At 39.3% G+C, this 20911-nt stretch overlaps 1 protein-coding gene across 1 annotated transcript; it reads right to left on the bottom strand.

Moving 5' to 3' along the window:
* Positions 1-240: 240 nt before the first annotated feature.
* LOC149281323 (cytosolic beta-glucosidase-like) lies at positions 241-20252 on the bottom strand. Its single transcript, XM_089499430.1, has 5 exons — positions 20168-20252; positions 12066-12293; positions 10811-11613; positions 10000-10123; positions 241-467 (listed from the first exon to the last, which is right to left on the bottom strand). Exons 1-5 carry the CDS (start codon positions 20250-20252, stop codon positions 241-243), a joined length of 1467 nt encoding a protein of 488 aa, XP_089355556.1.
* Between the last annotated feature and the right edge of the window lie 659 nt (positions 20253-20911).

Genomic DNA, 20911 nt, shown 5'->3' with positions numbered 1-20911 from the left:
CAAACCCAGCGCCAACTTAACTCTTCAAGCAAGAGAAACTCATCACTTGGCCCTGCATAATGCCTATTTCAACTCACCTATAGATTAGATAATAAGCCCTTTCTTAAATCACTACAGCTTTATTACATTATATTTTAAAGGATCCTTGTTGTCCCTAAAGATCTAATTTGCTAAGGCATTAAAAGCAAATAATTTTGTGTTTCATTATCATTATGCGTTACCTTTTATTTATCCTATAGGTTAATTATTCAAAGATGCCACAGTTTCTCCTGGGCCTGTTAATGCATTTCTTTTAACAATTTTGGAATATTCTATTGCTGAATGGTATGGAGTCCTTGGAAGCTCTGCGTGATCAAAATCCACATGAAAAAGCCCAAATCGGACACTGAATCCCGATATCCACTCAAAATTGTCAAGCAGGGACCAACAAAAATATCCTTTGACATCAACGTCATCCAGTCTGATGGCTGAAACAAAAAAGTTATAATACGTTAACTTGGTACGACAGATGTAATAATAATAATAACAATAATATTATAAAATAATAATAATAAGTATTATTATATAGTGCCAACAGATTCCGCAGCACTGGGCAATGTGCTTTGGACCTTAGCAAATGTAATCAGAGACAGCAGGTGTGGAAAGTCCTACTACTGAAAGGCTACTAGTTGCCACAATGTATGTCTGCGTATATTAATGCAAAGACAGAAATACATCCATTTAAACTACATTAGCATATGACTAAAAGCTGAACCAAAATTTTAACGAGAGAATCCTTGGGGATGTACATAGTAGACGTGTGAATGATCTGCAATATTTTCTTAAATGGTATTTTATGGGCTCAGTATTTTAAATATATATTTTAACAATATAAATTAATTGATGCCCAGGCCAACATCTCTTTGGACACTAACTGAGGTACATGAATAAAGTCACACATATCGTGTGCTCTCATTTTGCTTTCATTTACATCTCCTAACACAAATGTAATAGATTTTTTTTTTACCGAATACATTGGGTTTAATGGGCTTAGTTATGATGGGCAACAAATCTCTCATTTCAGTTGGTGGTTTTCTAATCCCCAATTGTACTAAAACGGTAGTAGAATGAGGGAAAGATTGGTCCAAAATCAGTTGCTGATCCCCAGACATATGATAAGTATCTGATAATAGATTAACTACCCACTGTACAGCACTATGGAATTTGATGGTGCTATAAAAAACAATAAATAATAATAACTACCATTTGCTGCTGTGGCTCACCAAATGGTTAAGGGACCTCAAACCCCATAAGACAAGGCCAATATTCATTACAACTGCATCCTTTCCAAGATTCCTACATCTTCCAAATCTTGATTATTTTTGTAAAAGTGCCCTGATACAGAGTTTATCAGTTACAGCGGAGCCCTGGTCATGAATTCAGTGTCCCTATTTTTGGCTTTTATTTAATATCACAAACCCTTGTTTCAAAATTCATTCATTTGAACAGCGTTTTATTTAAAAGTGTATTGTGATGCTGTAAGCCCCAGGAAGATTTGTTTGGCATTTGGGCGCAGGTGCTATACAAGTCACACATATGGGTCCCTGGGGTGGAGCAATTGGAGAGCAGGGTCGGCCAATGCTCCATTCCCCTTCCAGTGGAAAATCCACACCAGTTTTCCAAGAGACTAGGGGTGTGTGGGATCCGGCCCATGATTCCTATAGAGCCTGCATCAGGCACAGGTGCCGGGCATTAAAGCCCATGACGAGACTGTTGGGGGAACAGGCCGTTTCCCTGTGCTTCCAGGGCAAGGAGAGGCCCTGAAGAAGACCATCCCTGAGCCAAGTGAGGCATTGCCTGGATATTTTGTGTGCTGTCTGGACGAGGTTTTCCTGAGCCTGGCTTAGCTGGGTCTGGCTGGGAGGTCGAGTTAGTGGGTGTTTAGGCTGCTCAGTCTGGGCCAGCATAGTATAGTTAGAGAGGCTCCAGTTGGGAGCTAGGTTTGTTTCTTTTTATGATTTTGTTTTGGGGTGTTTTGTTTGAGCTTTTGAAAATAAAGCACTGTTTGCTACAAGTTGGTGTTCCTGAGCCTTATTGCCCTAGATGACTGTGCTGAAGATCCCTAAGTGTGACGTTTATGGCCATCACGCTACAGGGTTTGTAACAGTATATATTGATTTTTTTCACAAATAACAATATAATAATAATTGTCGATATTTCCCCCCCCATATAATACATACAGGGTGCATTTTGTATTTGTGATGCAAACTTTGTAATAAATAAATAAAACATCGAAGCAACTTCTAAATTCCATTCAACAGAAGCAAAAAAAAAAAAAAAAAAGCACAGAAATGTAATAACGTGATATGCCAATATGATTTATGAAGCAGTGAAGCACTGAAAATAAAGTAAAAAGCAACCTTTGTGTGTTCAACTTCTCCTTAAAACTGAGTGGAATTTTAAGATAACAGACAGAAAGGAATGGCTGTGGATCCAAGGAAACTGGAACAAATGTGATAAGCAGTGTTCCTCTTATGTTTCAAGAGCATTCACTTTTACCTGAAAACTGTATTAAGAAGAAAGAGGAAAGATATAGCACAACATTCGTAATGTGCTTCAGTAAGCTTCACGTTGCTTAAACCATTGAAACATGTTAAAAGATTTCCAGCTCTAATTATGGAATGAGTTTGAATGCTCTGTGATTCCCATACCCTGTAAGCTATAGATCACATTTCCATAAATCACATCAAAATGGACAATGGATTTTCTACCTTGCGTACTCCTCATGCAGGACAATTTATTATCATTTTTGTTAAAAACAGCTCACTCCTTGATGCTGCGTTAAAACAGGGAAACTACACCTACAAATCTAACGTTTCATAGGTTCTTACCGGCTCTCAAATTGTATATTTCTATACAAATACTTCTAGTACAGCGATAGAGTGTATTTGGGTTTCTCTAAGCAGATAGCAAAGTATTATGTCTTATTTAATAAAATTGTTAAAGCCAGCTATCTGTCTCCCCCCAAATCGTGATGATTTATATAGAAGCTAGTCTAAAATTGCTTTGAGTTTAATTACTTGCAGCTGTTTAAAGCGGATTTCAATGTCAATTTCAAGCCATTTGTTTTGTTAAAATTACCTTCAAAATGTCCTACACTGGAAAAGAACTTAATAGGAAAAAAGATTAATGGGGCAAAAAAAAAAAAAAAAAGATGAAACAGTTACAAGGGAGAAAACTGTTCGGGATTTAAAAAAAAAAATCCATATTAATTTAATCCCGAGACCCAAAAACATGGCAGGACTAACTTCTATGTATGAGCAGAAGTTGCAACTTTGACCTTCCAGTAAGACTTGTCGCTGTTCGAAAGCTCGGATTTCTTTAAATCGCTATTATTATGCCCATTCACCCAAGGATTCTGGAGTCACCTTGGCAAGAAAACCCTGAAACTCAAGGTGGGACCATGGAGAGTTCCAGTTATGGACAATGTCCTCTAATAGAAATGGAGAGATTTTATAACTGTGATTTCAGAATGTTGTTCCACAACCACCATGGCACTTTGGAGATAATGATGTTATTCCAAAAATGGAAAAAAGTGCAAAAATTTTCATTATTAAGCTTGGATATTATTATTATTAAGATATTTAGCAGTAGCGAATGCTGTGTTCCTGAACAATAAATAATTGAAGGAAATAATCACCCAGAAAGAAATAAAGGCTAAAAAGAATCTGTTAAAAGGAAATTGTGTTAGTAGTAGGTTCTAACTTATAACTATGTCTGTCAATCACCTACTTAATATAATGCAAATAATACCAGTTATTAGAGAGCTTATGGCTTTGATCAAAATCTCCAGTCTGCCAGTAATACTGGTTTATAAAAGGCTGAGTAGAATAGGGAACACATTAAAGGAACATTGCAGACACAGTTAATATTTTACAAATGGTTGTGCTGGAAATACATCGCTGTTACGGTACGGCAAATAGAGCCTTCACTATTTTCTACACAGGCTGGGAGACAATATGTATTTCTTAAAGGCCATGCTAGAAATATCTCACTTCTATACTGTGTCAAGTATAGCGTTAATGATAAAGTATGGTGCAATAAAAGGTACAATGATTCCAAGCCCAATGATCCTGTACCCTACCCCACTGCTGATGTTGGCACCACATTATGAAAGGCTTTCACGCTGGAACCAGAGGTAGGGTGCCACCAGCCACAAGGAAGAAATTAACTGGGAAAGGGTGTAATCACACACAAGAGGTCTTTGTTCCTGACTGATCAGGTTGTCAAATGATCGAGCCAGGTATGAGTAACAGAGATACACTACTGCTTGTTACTCATTAAGGCATGCTTTGTTCTATTCCTAAGAAAACGAGTATCCCTAATACTTAGTCCTAAAGACATGGAGCTACATTCACTAAACCAGGGGTTTTTAGAAGAGTTGGACAATTCAACTCATGGACTTCATCATGCATCATAAAAGCCAATTCCAATGAGTTGGTCCTGGAAAACACATAGTTAATGTGGGGGTATTTCATACAAGTCACCTCTTTGGGGTCTATCCACTGATGTGAGCATTGACAGATGAATCTGCAGGAGAGTACCCCCCATACACCACTATAACTCACCCATACACGACTCTGGCTCCTCCCCCTCCCATACACCACTCTGGCTCCTCCCCCTCCCATACACCACTTTGGCTCCTCCCCCTCCCATACTCCACTCTGCCTCCTCCCCCCCCTCCCATACATCACTTTGGCTCCTCCCCCTCCCATACATCACTTTGCCTCCTCCCCCCTCCCATACTCCACTCTGCCTCCTCCCCCCTCCCATACTTCACTCTGCCTCCTCCCCCCTGCCATACTCGACTCTGCCTCCTGTCAGCCACGGAGGTTCACAAGACACCAGGGAGCCGGGTAGAGAGGCAGAGTGCAGTATGGGAGGGGGAGGAGCCAAAGTGGTGTATGGGAGGGTGGCTCCCATACACCCCTCTGACTCCTCCCCCCTCCCATACACTGCTCTGCCTCTCTACCCGGCTCCGTTACTGACAGGAACTTTCACTGCAGCTTCATAGAAGCCTCAGCTTAAGTGAAGGTGAGTAACGGAGGCTGTCTGTGCGATGCAGACCCCCACCGGCTGACAGAGAGGATGATTCTCTGTCAGCCGGTGGGGGTCTGTACGATGCGCACAGACAGCCTCCATTACTGCCCTTCACTTACGCTGAGGCTTCTATGAAGTCAGTAACGGAGCCGGGTAGAGAGGCAGAGTGATGTATGGAAGGGGGGAGGAGTCAGAGGGGTGTATGGGAGGGGGAGAGAGACGGAAGTGAGAGACCGGCCGACAGTGAGGGGAATCCAGGTCCCCTGCAGCGTTGCGGGGGATCTGGATTCTAGTGTTATAATCCGATCTCTCTTTGAAGTCGGATTATAATTTTTCTAATCGATAAAAATCGATTCGATTAATCGATAATGAAAATCGTTGACAACGATTTTCATTATCGATTATTATCGATTTTATCGATTAGTTGTTTCAGCCCTACTAAGAATAACTAGCGAATAAGTACAATCTGACTGAAGATATGCAATTTTCTCAGCAATTTTAAAGTCTGTTCATTTAGGAATCTGCTTAGGAAATATACATGACTGTGAATACAGGAATCATTATTTTACTTTACAGAACATATGGTTCATTTGGATCTTTCAAGTACTTAATGTTCAGCAATAATATCGTACTGCATATCATGCTGTTTTCTTTAGTGTGTTTTTGACACAATCTATCTTTGAAGCCTACAAACTGGCAGCATACATTGTGCATACATTAAATGGAAGCTAATACGGAGACCAGCAGCAACATGTACTATCTGCAGAGATGCTTAGGTATTTTTTTTTTGCAGAATGATACTGCAGCACGGGGTATAATGGTTAAACAGGACAAAAGAAGAGAAAAATAATTGATCCAAAAGGTACAAGTCAGAAAGGCACAATCCAGGGAACACAAAATACCAGCTTCTGCATATTGGGAGAGGGTGGTTTAATTGGATATTGAGAGAGCGTGGCTTAATTGCATGCTGGGAGGGAGTGGCTTAATTGCATATTGGGAGCGAGTGGCTTACACAATAGTAGGGGTTAGATCTTGTGCAATCAGCAAGAACATGCTGTTGGTTGTTAAAACTAGTGGGGATGGGGGTGGTGTATGTATCTATCCCAGCACCAGTCCTGTATTCTGTGTGGCAGGTCTGGGAGGGGGCGGCAGACCTTGTGCTGTAAAACAGGGAACTTAACGCTCTATTGGTTGATCGGGCTCTCTGTGCACTCTGTCCAATGGGCCTGTTAAAGGGGAAATCACTGATGATGTCATATCCAATCACTCAGATGTAAGGAAGGATGTTAGGAGGGGGTAGCTGTTGGCACTCAAGGACCCCTATCCTTTTGCAAGGGCTACAATGAGTTGAGCAAATTTGCATGCAATGTAACAATTTCTATTTTTTTCACCCCTATAATGGTTACAGCCTTGCATTAAAACATTAACGAAACAGGTGCCGACAATTTATTGATGCAGGCGCTCATATAGTCTCTAGTTAAGCTCTCTCAGACATGCCAGTCTGCTGCTGGTTGCAGAAATGTGCAATGTTGCCCGTTGAACTAGCGATAAACTGTTCCATAGAAATGTGTAAATATCCCTGTGCCCCAAAAAACAGGAGTTGTCATTTTTAGGGTGATTTTTTTCTTAACCTCAGCAAAGTGGTGTAAAAACACTCATTCACCCGTAATCACCTTTCCTTAAACCTCTGCTTTTTACGCTCCCGTGAAGGGGCAGTCTGGCCACGCTCTGCATTAGATATACCATCCCCTGGCAGTAATTCATAATTCCAAAATGTAGAACGTATTACATTTCGACTCAGCAAGAGGCACTTCTCATGAGTCAGCGATTTAATACAGCTTCGTATGTCTCATTTTAGGATCACACAGATTCCATAGAATGGCACCGAATAGTACTTTATTATATACATTCTCCATATTAACCACTGACACCCCAGCTATACAAACATTACTAATGTGTCTATCTAACACGCATCAAATCATTCTCTATATCTCAATGTGAGAGTGTTAATGTGAATGCATGTTGTAGAGTCAATCATAAAAACAAAACCCTCGATGTATCATGCTAAATTTTAATATGATATTCCTATATGTCTTTACGTGGAAGAAAGTATATCCACCCAAAAGAAATGGGAAATTACTCCATGACTCCACAGGAAATTTCTGGTGAGCCTAGAAATCATCTGCTTTGCAAAAAATGCTTTTTGATCTCTCTCTTATGTAAACTACTAGCAGTGTATTCCGGAGCTTTACTGCCCTCACTGCAAAGAATCCTTTCTTCATCTTAGGAAAACTGTGTCCAGGGGAACTTCCCAGGGTAAGCTACCTGCAGCTCTCCCTTTCGAGGAGCGGCTTCATGTAGTGGCAGGGCTAGCTGCACATAGGAGCAGGGCTAGCCTCAGGCAACCTTTGGTGGGCAGGAAAAAGGAGGCAGTGACCACACACCGAATCCTCTGCCTGGAGACAGAAGGAACTGACCAGGAGACTCAGGGAAGCTGGGCTTCACTCGGAGACTCCAAGTCAAACCAAGTATGTGTGTTTCTCTCTGTTCTGGTCACCTGAAAAAAAGCTAATTATGTGTGTGTTAATCATTTGAGTACATGTGGAATTATACATAAAGTTCTCTTCTGGGCACTCTTCTTCAATCCCCAAGGAAACCAATGGAATGCTCTTGCCGACTGCCTGCACTTTTGCAACAAACTCATGCTTTTATACATAAACTTCACGGTTCTTCATATTTCATATATCTATTTCACATATATAATGGATGGCAACATATTTCACCTGCCTACCACTCACAGGACGATAAGCCAACACTATGCACCTGCCTGATTTTCTAGGGAGTTGTTGCTCTCGCTTTCCTTGATCTACATGCTTAATCAGTCTAGGCATGTACCGATCCTCTACAAAGTAGAACACTCTGCGCACTAATTACTCACATGTATTGTGTGTACACATGTTCCTCATTCTTGCAAAGCATTAGAACCCCATAGCAGCGCTGTCAATCAATGCTGGCACATATCTGGCGCGCAGGGGGTTAAAGGGGGCTTACTATGAGAGACAGTCACCGCTTAGAACGCTGCTGCATTTGTTGCACGCAGAATGACTTTTATACCTGCTTTTATTATAGCCATTTATAAACTTTGGCTATGTTAATGAACACAAAGTTCTCGGAAAGCTTTTTGTTTAAGTGAAAACATTTTTCATATCAACTTAATCTTTATTTCCTATAACAACTTTTGAACAGGTGTACATGCTTAGCATATTGAAGTGTGCTCGGCTTTGTGATATCCTCATAGACATTTCATTATGCGATTTCACTGGGATGAGACAGACGTGGAAGAACACTGCCATCTCCAGTCCTTACCGATAGATGCTGTTGGTGCCGATAATATTTATTGGTCGGATGTATGGAGGAAACGTGACAAGATATGAACACAGAGTCAGCTCTTTGTCAGGAGGCTTCATTCTATTTTCCTTGTGATTCCTAAATGTTTCTGCTAGATAATTTATTCAGGAAACCATGATTTGCTGTGAGTTGCAATAGTTGACTTCACCCACTTTATTTTGTATTGAGTGTCTACTTAACCAAGTTTCTGCTGCGAGTGGGTAAGTTGGTTCTTTCTAATGAATAGCCAAAAGGGCTAATTAAAACTAAAATCACCACAGATTTTTGTTTTAATTAACCCCTTAAAGCCTTCATGATGTTCTATACTGTCATGAAAACATGTTTCCAAAAACAGTCATGGAGAAAGTAGCTGTTCCTGGTGCAGGAGATTCCCCACACCCAAAGCAGTCTTTTTAGGTTGTGCGTTGCTCTATTTTTGTATATTTTTTGTGCTTATTTGCAGGTTCTGACCAAACATTACAGTTGAGCACCCCATCTGCCACACGGGAGCCTCATTAATGGTGTCCAGAGAAGGCTTTACATTGCCCGAGATACTCATTGGGTTAAAAGGCAGTCCCACTGATTCAGCAATAAAGCCATTCAAATTAATCCGGACTCGCCAAATTTGGGGTACTTTGACGTAGTGGTGGGCTAAGCAATATATGGCCATATAGTGTGATGGAATCCCTAATATTTATGCCTTAGATTGGTGTTTTTGATTGGTAATCGCTGGGTATGTGCTGACTTCTTGCTCTGTTTTAAAAACAATGTTTCTCCTTCTTCCCACAAAGGGAAAATGGAAAAAAAAAAGGAAAATTTTTTTTTCTAATGAAATATAAACAAAAATAATAAATAAATAAATAAACAATACAGTTAGCTTGGCGATGTGATTGTGACATCACAAGCATACCTAAGATGTACAAGAGATCCCTAAAGGGATCTATATACTGATAGCAGAGCAAAAATATTAATAATAATTTTTTTTTTTTTTTTTTTAACTCCCATCCCATTCAGCTAGAACTGCATGTAAAAAGTATAACCCCCTTCCAAACCCCTTAAGCAAGAAGTATTAAAAATATTACCCAATATGTATGTAAGGCCCGCTAGAACATAAAAAAAAATGTTTGTGGGGTATGTCTGTAATCAAGGGATGTTGCTGGACATGAATTGGGTCATTGTTCATCAGTGGCACCTTCTGTGTAGAAGGAGTTCTAAGACAATCGCAAAAAAAAGTTTTTTTTATTTTATTCTAGTACAGGCCTTTTTCATCGCGAAAAAATGGCTATACAATTTGTGTGGGTACATCAAACACATAAAAAGGGAACCTTGATTAAAACCACATATGGGAAAAATGGCATGAAGGCGGCTTCTCTCTGCTGGTGTCTGACAGACCCTCGCATTATTCCACTTGTGTAGCGTTATTCCTCTAAAGGGATACTTTGGTTGTATTTTTAGGGTTTATTGGGTTTACTGGTGGTAAAGTGCCTCAAATACACATAATGACAAAGCACATGGTCAGAAACTGAAATTTACCTTTCAAAATTTCCGTCAGCGTCTCTTGAAAATATGTCCATCTCTGCTCGTCCTTTATCACTGGGGATTCGTTTTGTGCAAATCCATTTTCAGTAATATAAATGGTTGGATTGCCAAATGTGTCCTACAAAAGAAGGAACTTGTCTTAATCAATATTTAAACAACTGTCAAGTTACAACATTGAAAAAAGATGCTTATATGACTATGTGACACAAAAATAAGAAATACGCAAACCAAAATGGAGTGCGCGTTCAAAAAGGAATCAGAAAACACCATGGTGTCTAAGCAAATTAACTTTTGTAGGTCCCTGCTTTTATACTCTTAAGTAGAGCCTCGGGCAGCTCTCCAGCCACCCCCCATAATTTACCTTTGTGGAGGTCATCTGTATATGAAGGTGCTCTCCTTCTTATGGACATGTGGTCACTATCGAAGCTGTGCCAGCTAGACATGGACCTTCACAGAGATCTCAGATCCCCCTAACAGACCCTGGCAGTGTCATGTCATCTCGCTAACCCTGTTGTGTGTATTGTTTCTGCCCTTCTATGCTCCATTCCATGTTTCATATCTTTTGTCCTCTGGATCTTTCCTGAACACATACTCTGCAGTCTATATCTAAGCATGTATACTACGGTATATCCTCCCTGATGGTTTGTACTACTCGCCTGCTTCTATCACACATGGCTGTAACAGAAGGCAGTAAGATAAGGACTTTATGTGCTTGTTTGGTAGGTGTTTTAAACAGAAAATAACAGGTGATTTTAAAATACTATTAAAGCTATGGTGGTCATTTCCCTTAAATTATGGAATATACCTTAATATATGCCAACAGTTTACGAAGGCCCCATGGAACCACAGCTAACCATTCAACGCCACACTCGGGCCAGTCAGGATCCTTTATGCGTTCCGCTGCTATGTCGGAAGTATAGCTCGACTCATCTGCTGAAGACGTACAGTGTCTGATCTTCCGACTAGTGTAGTAATTTAGACAAAAAAAATCCGCTGTGCCTTTTATCATGTTTTTTTCTTCGTTTGTGAATTCTGGAAGTCTGGATGTTTGTAGACCTTGCTCTTTGCTTCTCTGGGAGACCACAGTTTTCATTATTTCTGGGTAATCGCCATCAACAAAGATTGGTTTGGCAAACCAACCAACGTAGAATGATAAATACCTTTCAGTTGCTTCTTTATCTTTTTCAGAATTGGGGTCATAGGGCTCAGCCCAATCAGAATCAATAGCAATGGAGACAAAGCCCTTTTGCTTGTTCTTGAAATCATTCGTGTATGTGTGCCAGGCCTTAGCATGTGCTTTTAGCATGTTGTGAGCAGCTCGATAAGCTCCAAGACCGGGTTCCTTTTTGCCTGGGGCAAAAAGACCTTCTTCATAGCCGAGTTTCGCAACTACATGAGGCTCATTAATAGTGATCCAAAATTTGACTCGGTCTCCAAATGTTTCGTAGCAAAACTGGGCATAATGATTGAAGATCTCAATTGTTTTCTTGCAATTCCAACCTCCTTGATCTTCTACAGCTTGCGGCAAATCAAAATGATACAGAGTCACCACTGGAATTATGTTGTTTTCTAATAAGCTGTTGATTACCTTGTTGTAATAGTCAATTCCTGAAAAGAAAAAGGGTAAAAGAGTAAATGGGATATCGGTAAAGATAAGCAGAAGACATCTGACTGGCTTACAAATACTGAGATATTATAAAAAATATGCAATTAGGCTCAGTTCTGCCTACTGTACTATTGTTATTTCTACATTATTTATTCCCCTACAAGTAACAAAACCCAACCGTTCATCCAAATCTTACTCTAAGCCAATCTATGCTTCATTTTCAGACTGTAACTTGAAGGTGAGTACACAAAGTAAGTTGTCAATAGTTGACACTCTACACTAATTAGATCACATTAGTTATAAGCAGGGAACATACAACAAGAATCATTTATTTGGTCTTCCAACATACACACATACATTAAATGGTGCCATCAAACATCCAGATTTAATTATGCCAGACAATAGCAATAACCTTGATTAAAGCTTCAACCTTGTATCTGTAAGAAACAATTACCTTTCTGGTTGATAAAACCTGTCGTCCCATCAGGTAACAGACGTGACCAGGAAATTGAAAAGCGGTAATAAGTCAATCCAAGCTGTTTGATGCATTTCAGATCTTCCTCCCACAGAGTATAGCTGCCACAAGCTACATCTCCAGTCTGGTTCTTGAAAACTCTATCTCCTCCCTGATGGGTGAATGTGTCCCAGACATTGAGGCCTTTCCCATCTGCATCCCATCCTCCTGATAAAAGGCAAACAAGCTAATGGTTACCCATCTGCTGCCCTAGGAAAATCAACACTCAGTATTCTAACAATGAAATAAAATGCAGCTCATCGCTGATACATGTATAATTAAGCAGTATTATTTGAAAACGCGTAAGTAAAGGGGATGTGGATTGTGCCCAGTCACTACGTATACTTTTCTGCATTTTTAGAATAATGATACTAGAAGATTTTTAAATATGATGCAATCCCCATGGAAACAATGGATCTTAACAGCAAACGGCTATTAATAACTATGGACTAAACAGCTTATTATGCCGAACGTAGGTGTAACAAATGACGCACTACTTTCAAAAGTTAAGTATTTTGCAAATCAAATACAAAAGCTAATTACATGTGAGCTAAATTGGAGAAGGACGCGGCTGCATTGTGATTGGGCGAACCTGAAATGAGTTGCTACGGGATATTTTCTGATGAAAGGCTGTAAATGACCTTCATCTGCAGGAGCGCGTTTTTCTGTAAAATACTCAAATACTTGGGTAATGTTTTTTCACGCTTACCGCGATTGCACTTGCCTTAGGCTTCTGCTTTCTCAGGCATGGTATTATTGGCAAGCAAAGGCTTTTTTCCTCATCACAGATTAATAGCTTACTAAAAATTGCAAACAATTAAAACAAGATAGTGACATTAACAAAGCAAAGCATTTTTGTTAATAATTAAGATGTATTAAAGATGTGAGGTCTGTGTATAGCTACAACTATTAAACCACCTCAAAACACTCTCAGCCAGCCTCCTGTCTATGCCATCTGAATGACCAACAACCTTGATAGTTCATCATGACTCTACCAAATCATCACCATCCAAACAGTCCTCTCCTATTGTTTTACCTCGCCCTCAACCGACTACATTGTAAGCTCCAAGAGCAGGGCCCTCCTCTCTTTTTGTACCAGTTTGTTATTGTTTGTGATTTTAAATAGCTAATTGTAAAGTGCTACGGAAACTGCTGGCAATATACATCGATCAGCCATAACATTATGACCACCTGCCTAATATTGTGTATGTCCCCATTTCGCTGCCAAAAAGCCCTGACCCATCGAGGCATGGACTCCACTAGACCTCTGAAGGTGTGTTGTGGTATCCGGCAGCAGATCCTTTAAGTCCTGTAAGTTGCGAGGTGGGGTCTCCATGGATGTATCCGGGTGCTGCGTGTTCTCCAGGTAATCGACGCACTCGGCCATCCATGTGATGTAAAAGAAAACGGGATTCATCAGACCAAGCTACTTTTGACAGTAACTGAACACTGCAGACCAGGCTGACCCGACTACAGCTGCAGTGTTGGAGATATTTGGACCTGGTTGTCTAGCCATCACAATTTGGCCCTTGTCAAAGTTGCCCATTTTTCCTGCTTCTAACACATCAACTTTGAGGGTGAAATGTTCACTTGCTGCTAAATATACCCCCCACACACACTGTGGTCAGTGGTCATAATGCTATGGCTGATCGGTGCATAAATAAATGTAATGTAATAATGTTCACCATCTGCAATAAGAGAAAAGGGCTCTGCCATAGACTGCAACAAAATAAAACAATAAAAAAGGTGTATCTCGGGTATCAGAATGTAGTCCAGGGTTCATTCATTGAAATGTTTTGTATAATGTATTGTATTGTAATGCATCATTCTTCTCTATAGCAATACAGAATGTTAGGTAATTAATTATCTTCAAATATTGTCACCCCGAGACTTACTGTTCATTCTAACTTGTCTGTCAAGAAAAATGTTGAGAGAGAAAAACAACACACAACCAATTAGCACTTTTTTTATTATTATACTTGTATAAGCCCATGTTATGTCTGCATACACTTTATAGTAATGTATTTAAATTATACGGACGGACACTACAGCCGCAGGATTATTTCAATGTTCCATTCTTTTTAATCTTCCACATATATATATCCCAACATGGTAAGACAAACTCACTTGACTTGGAAATATTGTTGTCCTTTCAAACCATAACTAACAAAGCTATATATATTCCATTATACCTAAACTCGGCTTCTGTGCTACTTTTATTTTAGATTGTGAAGTTGTATCCAAGGCTCTTTTATTCATTTGGTACAAATAACCTTTACAGTTAACCTTTAAATTGCAAGCAATAGTAGACCCATTAACAGTCTTGAATGAGGCATTTAATCAGGTTTCCAAAAATATCTGCTCTCTAGAACCACACGTGCTTTTTACATACAAATATTTGAACTGTAGATGCCAAAAGGGTTTCATTCTTCTAATTCAATTGCATTTAATTGACATTTACCTCCCTTTCATGGACAAACACTTGGATCTCAGTGTATTTCACACAATAAATCTCCTGTTTTACAACTGTGTCATATCGCGATAAAAACGCTGGCATAGGAATTATTGTTAAATAAACCGTAACACCAAATGCTTCCTAAAACATTTAAATTTCGCTCTATTCCAGAAGGTTACTCGGAGCTACTAACAATAACATTGCGTTACCATCAGCTCTGAATTGACACAGCTGCATATAGAACACACTATAAAAAGGTATTTTGGTGCAAAAGTGGTCTTATGGTACCACCGTAACCAACAATGGTGTGTTCTGCAGATTACAGTTGGCTGGTGGTAAAAACCAGATTTGTACCAAGATCATCTTTTATACATAACCCCCATTCTGTGCAACAGTACAGACCTCCATTCAGGGGCGTACCTAGAGTATTTGGCACCTGGGGCGGATCCTGTATGTGGCACCCCCCCCGCCAACACTTTAAAACTGCATAGCTTCTATCGTTATATACTGGCGCAGACATTGAAGGTGGTACAGCATTACTGTTATCATTATATACTGAGGCAGACATTGACGGTGGTACAGCATAACGCCTACCAATATATACCGAGGCAGACATTGACGGTGGTACAGCATAACACCTATCACTATATACTGAGGCTGACATTGATGGGGGTACAGCATAACACCTAACACTATATACTGAGGCAGACATTGTCGGTGGTACAGCGTAATCCCTATCACTATACATTGAGCCAGACACTGATAATAGTGCAGCATAACTCCTATCACTATATACTAAGCCAAACATTGATGTGGTGTAGGCCTACCACTTCACTGTCTGGCTTAGGGATGCACCGAAATGAAAATTCTGGACTGAAACCGAAAATCCAGCATTTACCTGTCCGAAACCAAATATGACCCCCCACCATAAAAAAAAATCTCACACTTTTATTTAAAGTAAGTAACACAGCAAAATAGGACAAAAAAAATTAAATAACAATATTAATATACATATATATATATATATATATATATATATATGATTGTTAACAGCAATCACACTCCTATCATGCCCAGGCATACCCAGATTCCAGCATGTACTAGCTGACTTGGCATGATAGGAGTGTGACTGCTGTTAGCAAAAATATATATATATTGTTGTTATTATTGTTCACATGTGAACTCCGCACTGGAGGCATAGAATCAGACGTACAAATCCCGTATTTGCAGGTATACAATAATAATGTATGGAAACATAGCAAGAGATAAAACTACAGGCATAGAAGGTTGCACAACCCAAAGCCAGCTCTGGTGTCCACACTGCCCACATAGAACCTGACCAGCACTAATTCACACTTTCATTCACATAATTAATTCACACATTCATTCATTCTCTCACTCATTCTGACTATCTACCTTTCCCCCTTTTCTACCCCTTCTCACTATCTACCCCTCTCCCCCTTTGTAGTTAAAGGTTTTGGACTTACCATCCACGTCAGTGGGCAGTCCTGGCCGCATCCTGCAAGGGAAGGCTCAGGGTAGCCAGAGCCCAGAAGTTCCCAGGTATGGTCAACAGGATATCTCCGCAACTAGCCCATGCGCCATAATTTTAAGTAGATTTTAATGCTTTGGTTTTCATGTCACCCATTCCACATGTACACTTAGAAATACTCTGGCTAAAATTCACTTCAAGATAAATGAGAATTTGATGATGTTAAGCGTCATAAAGAGTATGGCCTAAATTGATAAAGTGATAACACCTTCAAAATTAAATTTTTAAGTGCCATAATACCGATTCTGCATGAATAAATGATTTTATTCTAACACTATTAAATCTAAAGTTTTAAGCCAATAGAGAAGGAAAAAATATAACACCATATTTATTTTGCCTCTAAAACCATATACTTTCTGTGTACTAAACTGGTGTAGGTAGCCTTACACACATAATAAAACAATAACAATATTGTTTTATATAAAACACGATAAAACAAGATAATAATAACCATATAAAAATGTACTTTGACATTTATATCACATGGATTTTTTTTCCTTTCAATATAACTTTCAGTCCATAGAAGCCTTGAAATAAGGGAAGATTCAGAGTGCATGTATCCATTCGAATTACCTTTTATATAAGGTTGATTTGTTGACGTTTCCCTGTCCTTTCAACTTTTTTTTCTCATTTCTTTTAACCTCTCAGACTAATGGAAATTTCCGTCCCTGTTAATCTGTACAATAAAAATTGACCTGGCAGGCACAGAGCCTGATAAATTTCTTGTAATACATGTTGTAAACTTGATGAATAAATGCTTCTTTGTCCTGAGGATAAGGTTCACATAAACAGTAAGGTATGATAATTAGCATTGTTGGAACTGGGCATTTTCCATTAACCTGTATTGAATGGGAAAGTGGACATGCTAAAACATGATAGGATTATACACAGGGCAGATTAACCCCTTTGGCTCTATAAAGCTTGTCACCTTGGATAAATGAGACATGGCTTCTTGTGTACCAGGGGTTAAAAGATTTATAAAGGATCTATGAGTGATTTATTTACAATTGATTTCTGATACATCATACTTTTCTAAGGTATAAGGATACCTGAGAACCTGGCAGGTTTCATGAAGAGCCTCCAGGTGAAGCACTGCTTCATCTGGACTCCAGGTTTGTATCTTCACTCTTTGGGCAGGAGGACACTGATCATGCCTGCTGAATTTATCTACCGGGTTTAAATGGTATATCAGTGTCAGAAGTGCTCTGTGTTTTGTCTGGAAATGCCATGGAGTAGCACAGACATATACATGGGAACTTCCCAGGGTGGGCTACCTGGAGCTCATGAAGGAGCGAGGAGTATAGACTAGCCAGCATAGAAGTGGGACTAGCCACAGGCAACCTTAGGTGGATGGGACGTGGGTAAAGCTTAATGCTGATCCCCTTCCCAAAGAAAGATGAAAATAAGCTGGAGACCTGGGAAAGTATTGCTTCCCCCCGAGACTCCGGGTGAAACCCAGAGAGTTCCTAGGTATGCCAAGAGACCTCTCGGCATGGTCGTGATTTAAAATAAGGTGGTTGGCATCTGGGGATAAATACAACTGTAACCATTATTCGCAATTTATACAGTATTTGATTCACAGCAGCCGTGGGCAGATTATGCATGTAGTTCTTCAATACAGTATTGCTTAAAACTCCATAATGTCAGATATTTCATTAGAAACAATACTGAACGCATTCTCAAAAATCTATTACATTTTCAGAATGAAAGATGAGTTTAATCCAGAAGCGCTGACCTATAAAAAAAAATAGCAGAAGTAATTTTTTCAGCAATTCTCAAGGAAATTATTGAGATTTTCTCTCGAAAATAAGAAATGTGTACTGAAAGAAGCAGTTCACGCCACTGTTTTTCTTGCAATCAATATGTTAAGCTGTTCTTCCAGTTTCCTATACACATCTCAAATGTCTCCATACATATTTAGCCATTTTTTTCTACGAATAATGACATAAGTCAAAGAAATACTTAAGTAAGTTCTCAGGGTACTTCCTCTTGAACAAATTATTTTACCTACTCAAGCTTACAGAGATTGCACATTGACCCAATTAATGGATGTCAAAAATACTCTTAAAAACAGTTATGTCAGGGAAATAAAGGCATTCCAATGGAATGAACACACAAACGGTATGACTATAATAAGCCTCAGGACAGAACGCGTGAAAGCGAGGGAGCTAAAAATCAATTATCTCCCACCAAACACTTCTACGTAGTGAAGGTGAAACGTAGTAATGCCCCTAAAGGGACAGTAAAATCTTACTGTTAAGAAGCATTATGTTAAAGGCAGTGTTTGGAACACAGTGACAGTTCCTCTTTACAAATAGTATCCCTTGTTTGGGTTATCTTTAATGGATACAACAATTTGGCATGAAACTGGAGGCAACAAGACAACCCTCCTCATGGATGAGTCTGTGGAGGTCCAAAACTATTCATTTATTTTGTTGAGCAGACATCTGCACCAAAACAACATGACCATGCCTGGGAACTTCTCAGGGGGTGGCTTGTTGTTTCAATCAGGCAGGGGGGTGGAAGTGGATGGATAATGCTTAGGGAGTAGGCAGAACCTGTTTGGGAATGGGTTGGCCAAAGGCCAAAGTATTTACTATCCTGAAGAACCGAGGAAGCAGGGCTTACTTTGGAGACTTCTGGTCCAACCTGACAAGTCTCCCGGTATGAGCAGAACCCTTTCTGAATGAAAGTCCGCAAAAAAACAGAATGTTGCAGAATCTTGTAATACCTTTTTTATTGGACTAACAGTATTTAAAATAATAGACGAGCTTTCGGGAGTCCTCCCTTTATCAAGTCAAAAGCATTTCTCAATGCATTTAAATACTGTTAGTCCAATAAAAAAGGTATTACAAGATTCTGCAACATTCTGTTTTTTTGCGGACTTTCATTCAGAAAGGGTTCTGCTCATACCGGGAGACTTGTCAGGTTGGACCAGAAGTCTTATACACTGGACTAATACGGCTACCCCAAACTACAGTACTGAATGAAAGTCCCAATCCCAGTTAAAGCTCCTTCGTAAAATTAGCATTAGGAATCCATAATAAAAAGTACTAGTAATATGTTTTTTTGGATATTGCCTTGTACACTTTATAACAAAGGAACATAGGTCAGTTGTTAAAAAATGGACTTAATTACAGTAATGTAGTAATTAGCCTAACAAATGTTTAATAACAGACACAGTTACATTTTAGTAAGCGATTAGCCCATTCATATGTGGAAAAAAAGGTTAAGGTTTAATGTTTTGTTTAAAGGTAATGTATTGTATTAATTGAAAGTAAACCTATAGCTATTAGTCTTGATGAAACTTGGTGCGTCCCTCAGAGTAACATTAAGTTGGTACCAAAGTTTATGAGTTTAGCAATGCTCGCTCATTTCATGACACTCACTTGTCAAACAGAATCTACAATGAGTATTCAGATTTGATCACCAGCCATCCAGAAAGTTCAAAGCTTTTTAACCCCCTAAGGATACACATATATATATATATATATATATATATATATATATATATATATAATATTTGTGCTTTGGATTAATAGCCCAGAATATGATAGAACAAGCACAGATTCGTGTCCAGCAACATGCCATAAGATCTGCCAAAACTGGAATAAATGCTTTGTTTTTTATTTTACTTTTGTAGTGAGGGGTGGTATATTTTTGTATTTTTCATTTTAAAACACTTGCTCTGTAAAGGAACTAGAGATACCATATGGTCTTTTTCGACCTGAGGGATCACTGATGAAACAGAAGAAACAGAGTGTGGTGGGTTCTTATTTTAAGAAAATGTCATACCATACCATATTTTATTCTTTCCAATAAAATGAGTCATTAGATTCAGGGTTTGATTTTAGTTTCCATTCAGTCCAGCATTTGAGATTCTCAGGAACCTAGGTCTCCGAGACTATATCTGTGCAGGTAAAGTCACAGCTAGGGCTGGCTATTAAGTGGTACAAGTGGTAGATTATGTTTTTGGCACAACGTATGCCTCGCAGTAACTGTATATGTTGGATCAGTCATGGATGTGGCATTTACCTTCAATCTGATATGCAGCGGTAGCTGCTCCCCACGCAAAGCCCTTTGGAAAATCAAAGCAATTCAGTTGCTCTGCTGTAGCCATGATGGATGTTAAAATGCACTAGTGCGTCTCTGATGGTGCTTTTCACAACTGCAGCCTTTTCAGCCTACAAAAGAAAACTGTACAAGTTTCACTTATATCCCAAAACCAACTAAAATGTACCCAATCACTGTTAGTTTTGAACACTAAGTATACCAAGATGCATTTAAAGGTGCTGTTCCACCTATTCTGCTGAACTTAGGTGGAACAGCAACATTAGAATCATAATTCATATTAGTGTTAAAAGCCCAAACCCTTGCCAGAATTAATTCTTCAAACAATGTCTCCCCATTCAAACATTTGTTCCGGGCGCACGCTTGTCATGTGGCAAAAAACAGACACTGGACCTGAATTCATAGAAACAGAAAAAGCTTCTTAACAAACTCTGTTATTTTCTATGCAATTAAACCTTCTTGAAAAGAAAAATGACATCTACTAAGCTTTATTTCAAGGGGTGTTAAACTCCAGGCACCGATGGCTTCAAACAGACCAGATTTTCCATAAATCCTTTGCTTTGAACCCAAGTCGTTTCAACAACAGTGGCGTAACCAAACAATCCTGGCCTGGATGTGGCCCTCGAGGACTGGAGTCCGACACCCCTGCTTTATTTATATAGCATGCTATAGACTGCGCAGGGTTTACGGACCAGTGTGTATTAAAAT

The sequence above is a fragment of the Sceloporus occidentalis genome, unplaced genomic scaffold (genome assembly GCF_023333645.1).
Source record: "Sceloporus occidentalis isolate IW3139 unplaced genomic scaffold, rSceOcc1.0.p SCAF_135, whole genome shotgun sequence".
Taxonomy (NCBI): Eukaryota; Metazoa; Chordata; class Lepidosauria; order Squamata; family Phrynosomatidae; genus Sceloporus; species Sceloporus occidentalis.
This window is presented reverse-complemented; position numbering and strand designations above follow the sequence as displayed.

What these genes read in the sequence shown, in the direction of transcription:
- LOC149281323 (XM_089499430.1), bottom strand. Translation starts at nt 20,252, where the DNA reads ATGGCTACAGCAGAGCAACTGAATTGCTTTGATTTTCCAAAGGGCTTT. An exon ending in CGCTGCATATCAGATTGAAG is followed by an intron (nt 12,294 to 20,167) that starts GTAAATGCCACA and finishes GCCTTTTATCAG; the next exon opens with GAGGATGGGATGCAGATGGG. An exon ending in AACTGTTGGCATATATTAAG is followed by an intron (nt 10,124 to 10,810) that starts GTATATTCCATA and finishes CTTCTTTTGTAG; the next exon opens with GACACATTTGGCAATCCAAC.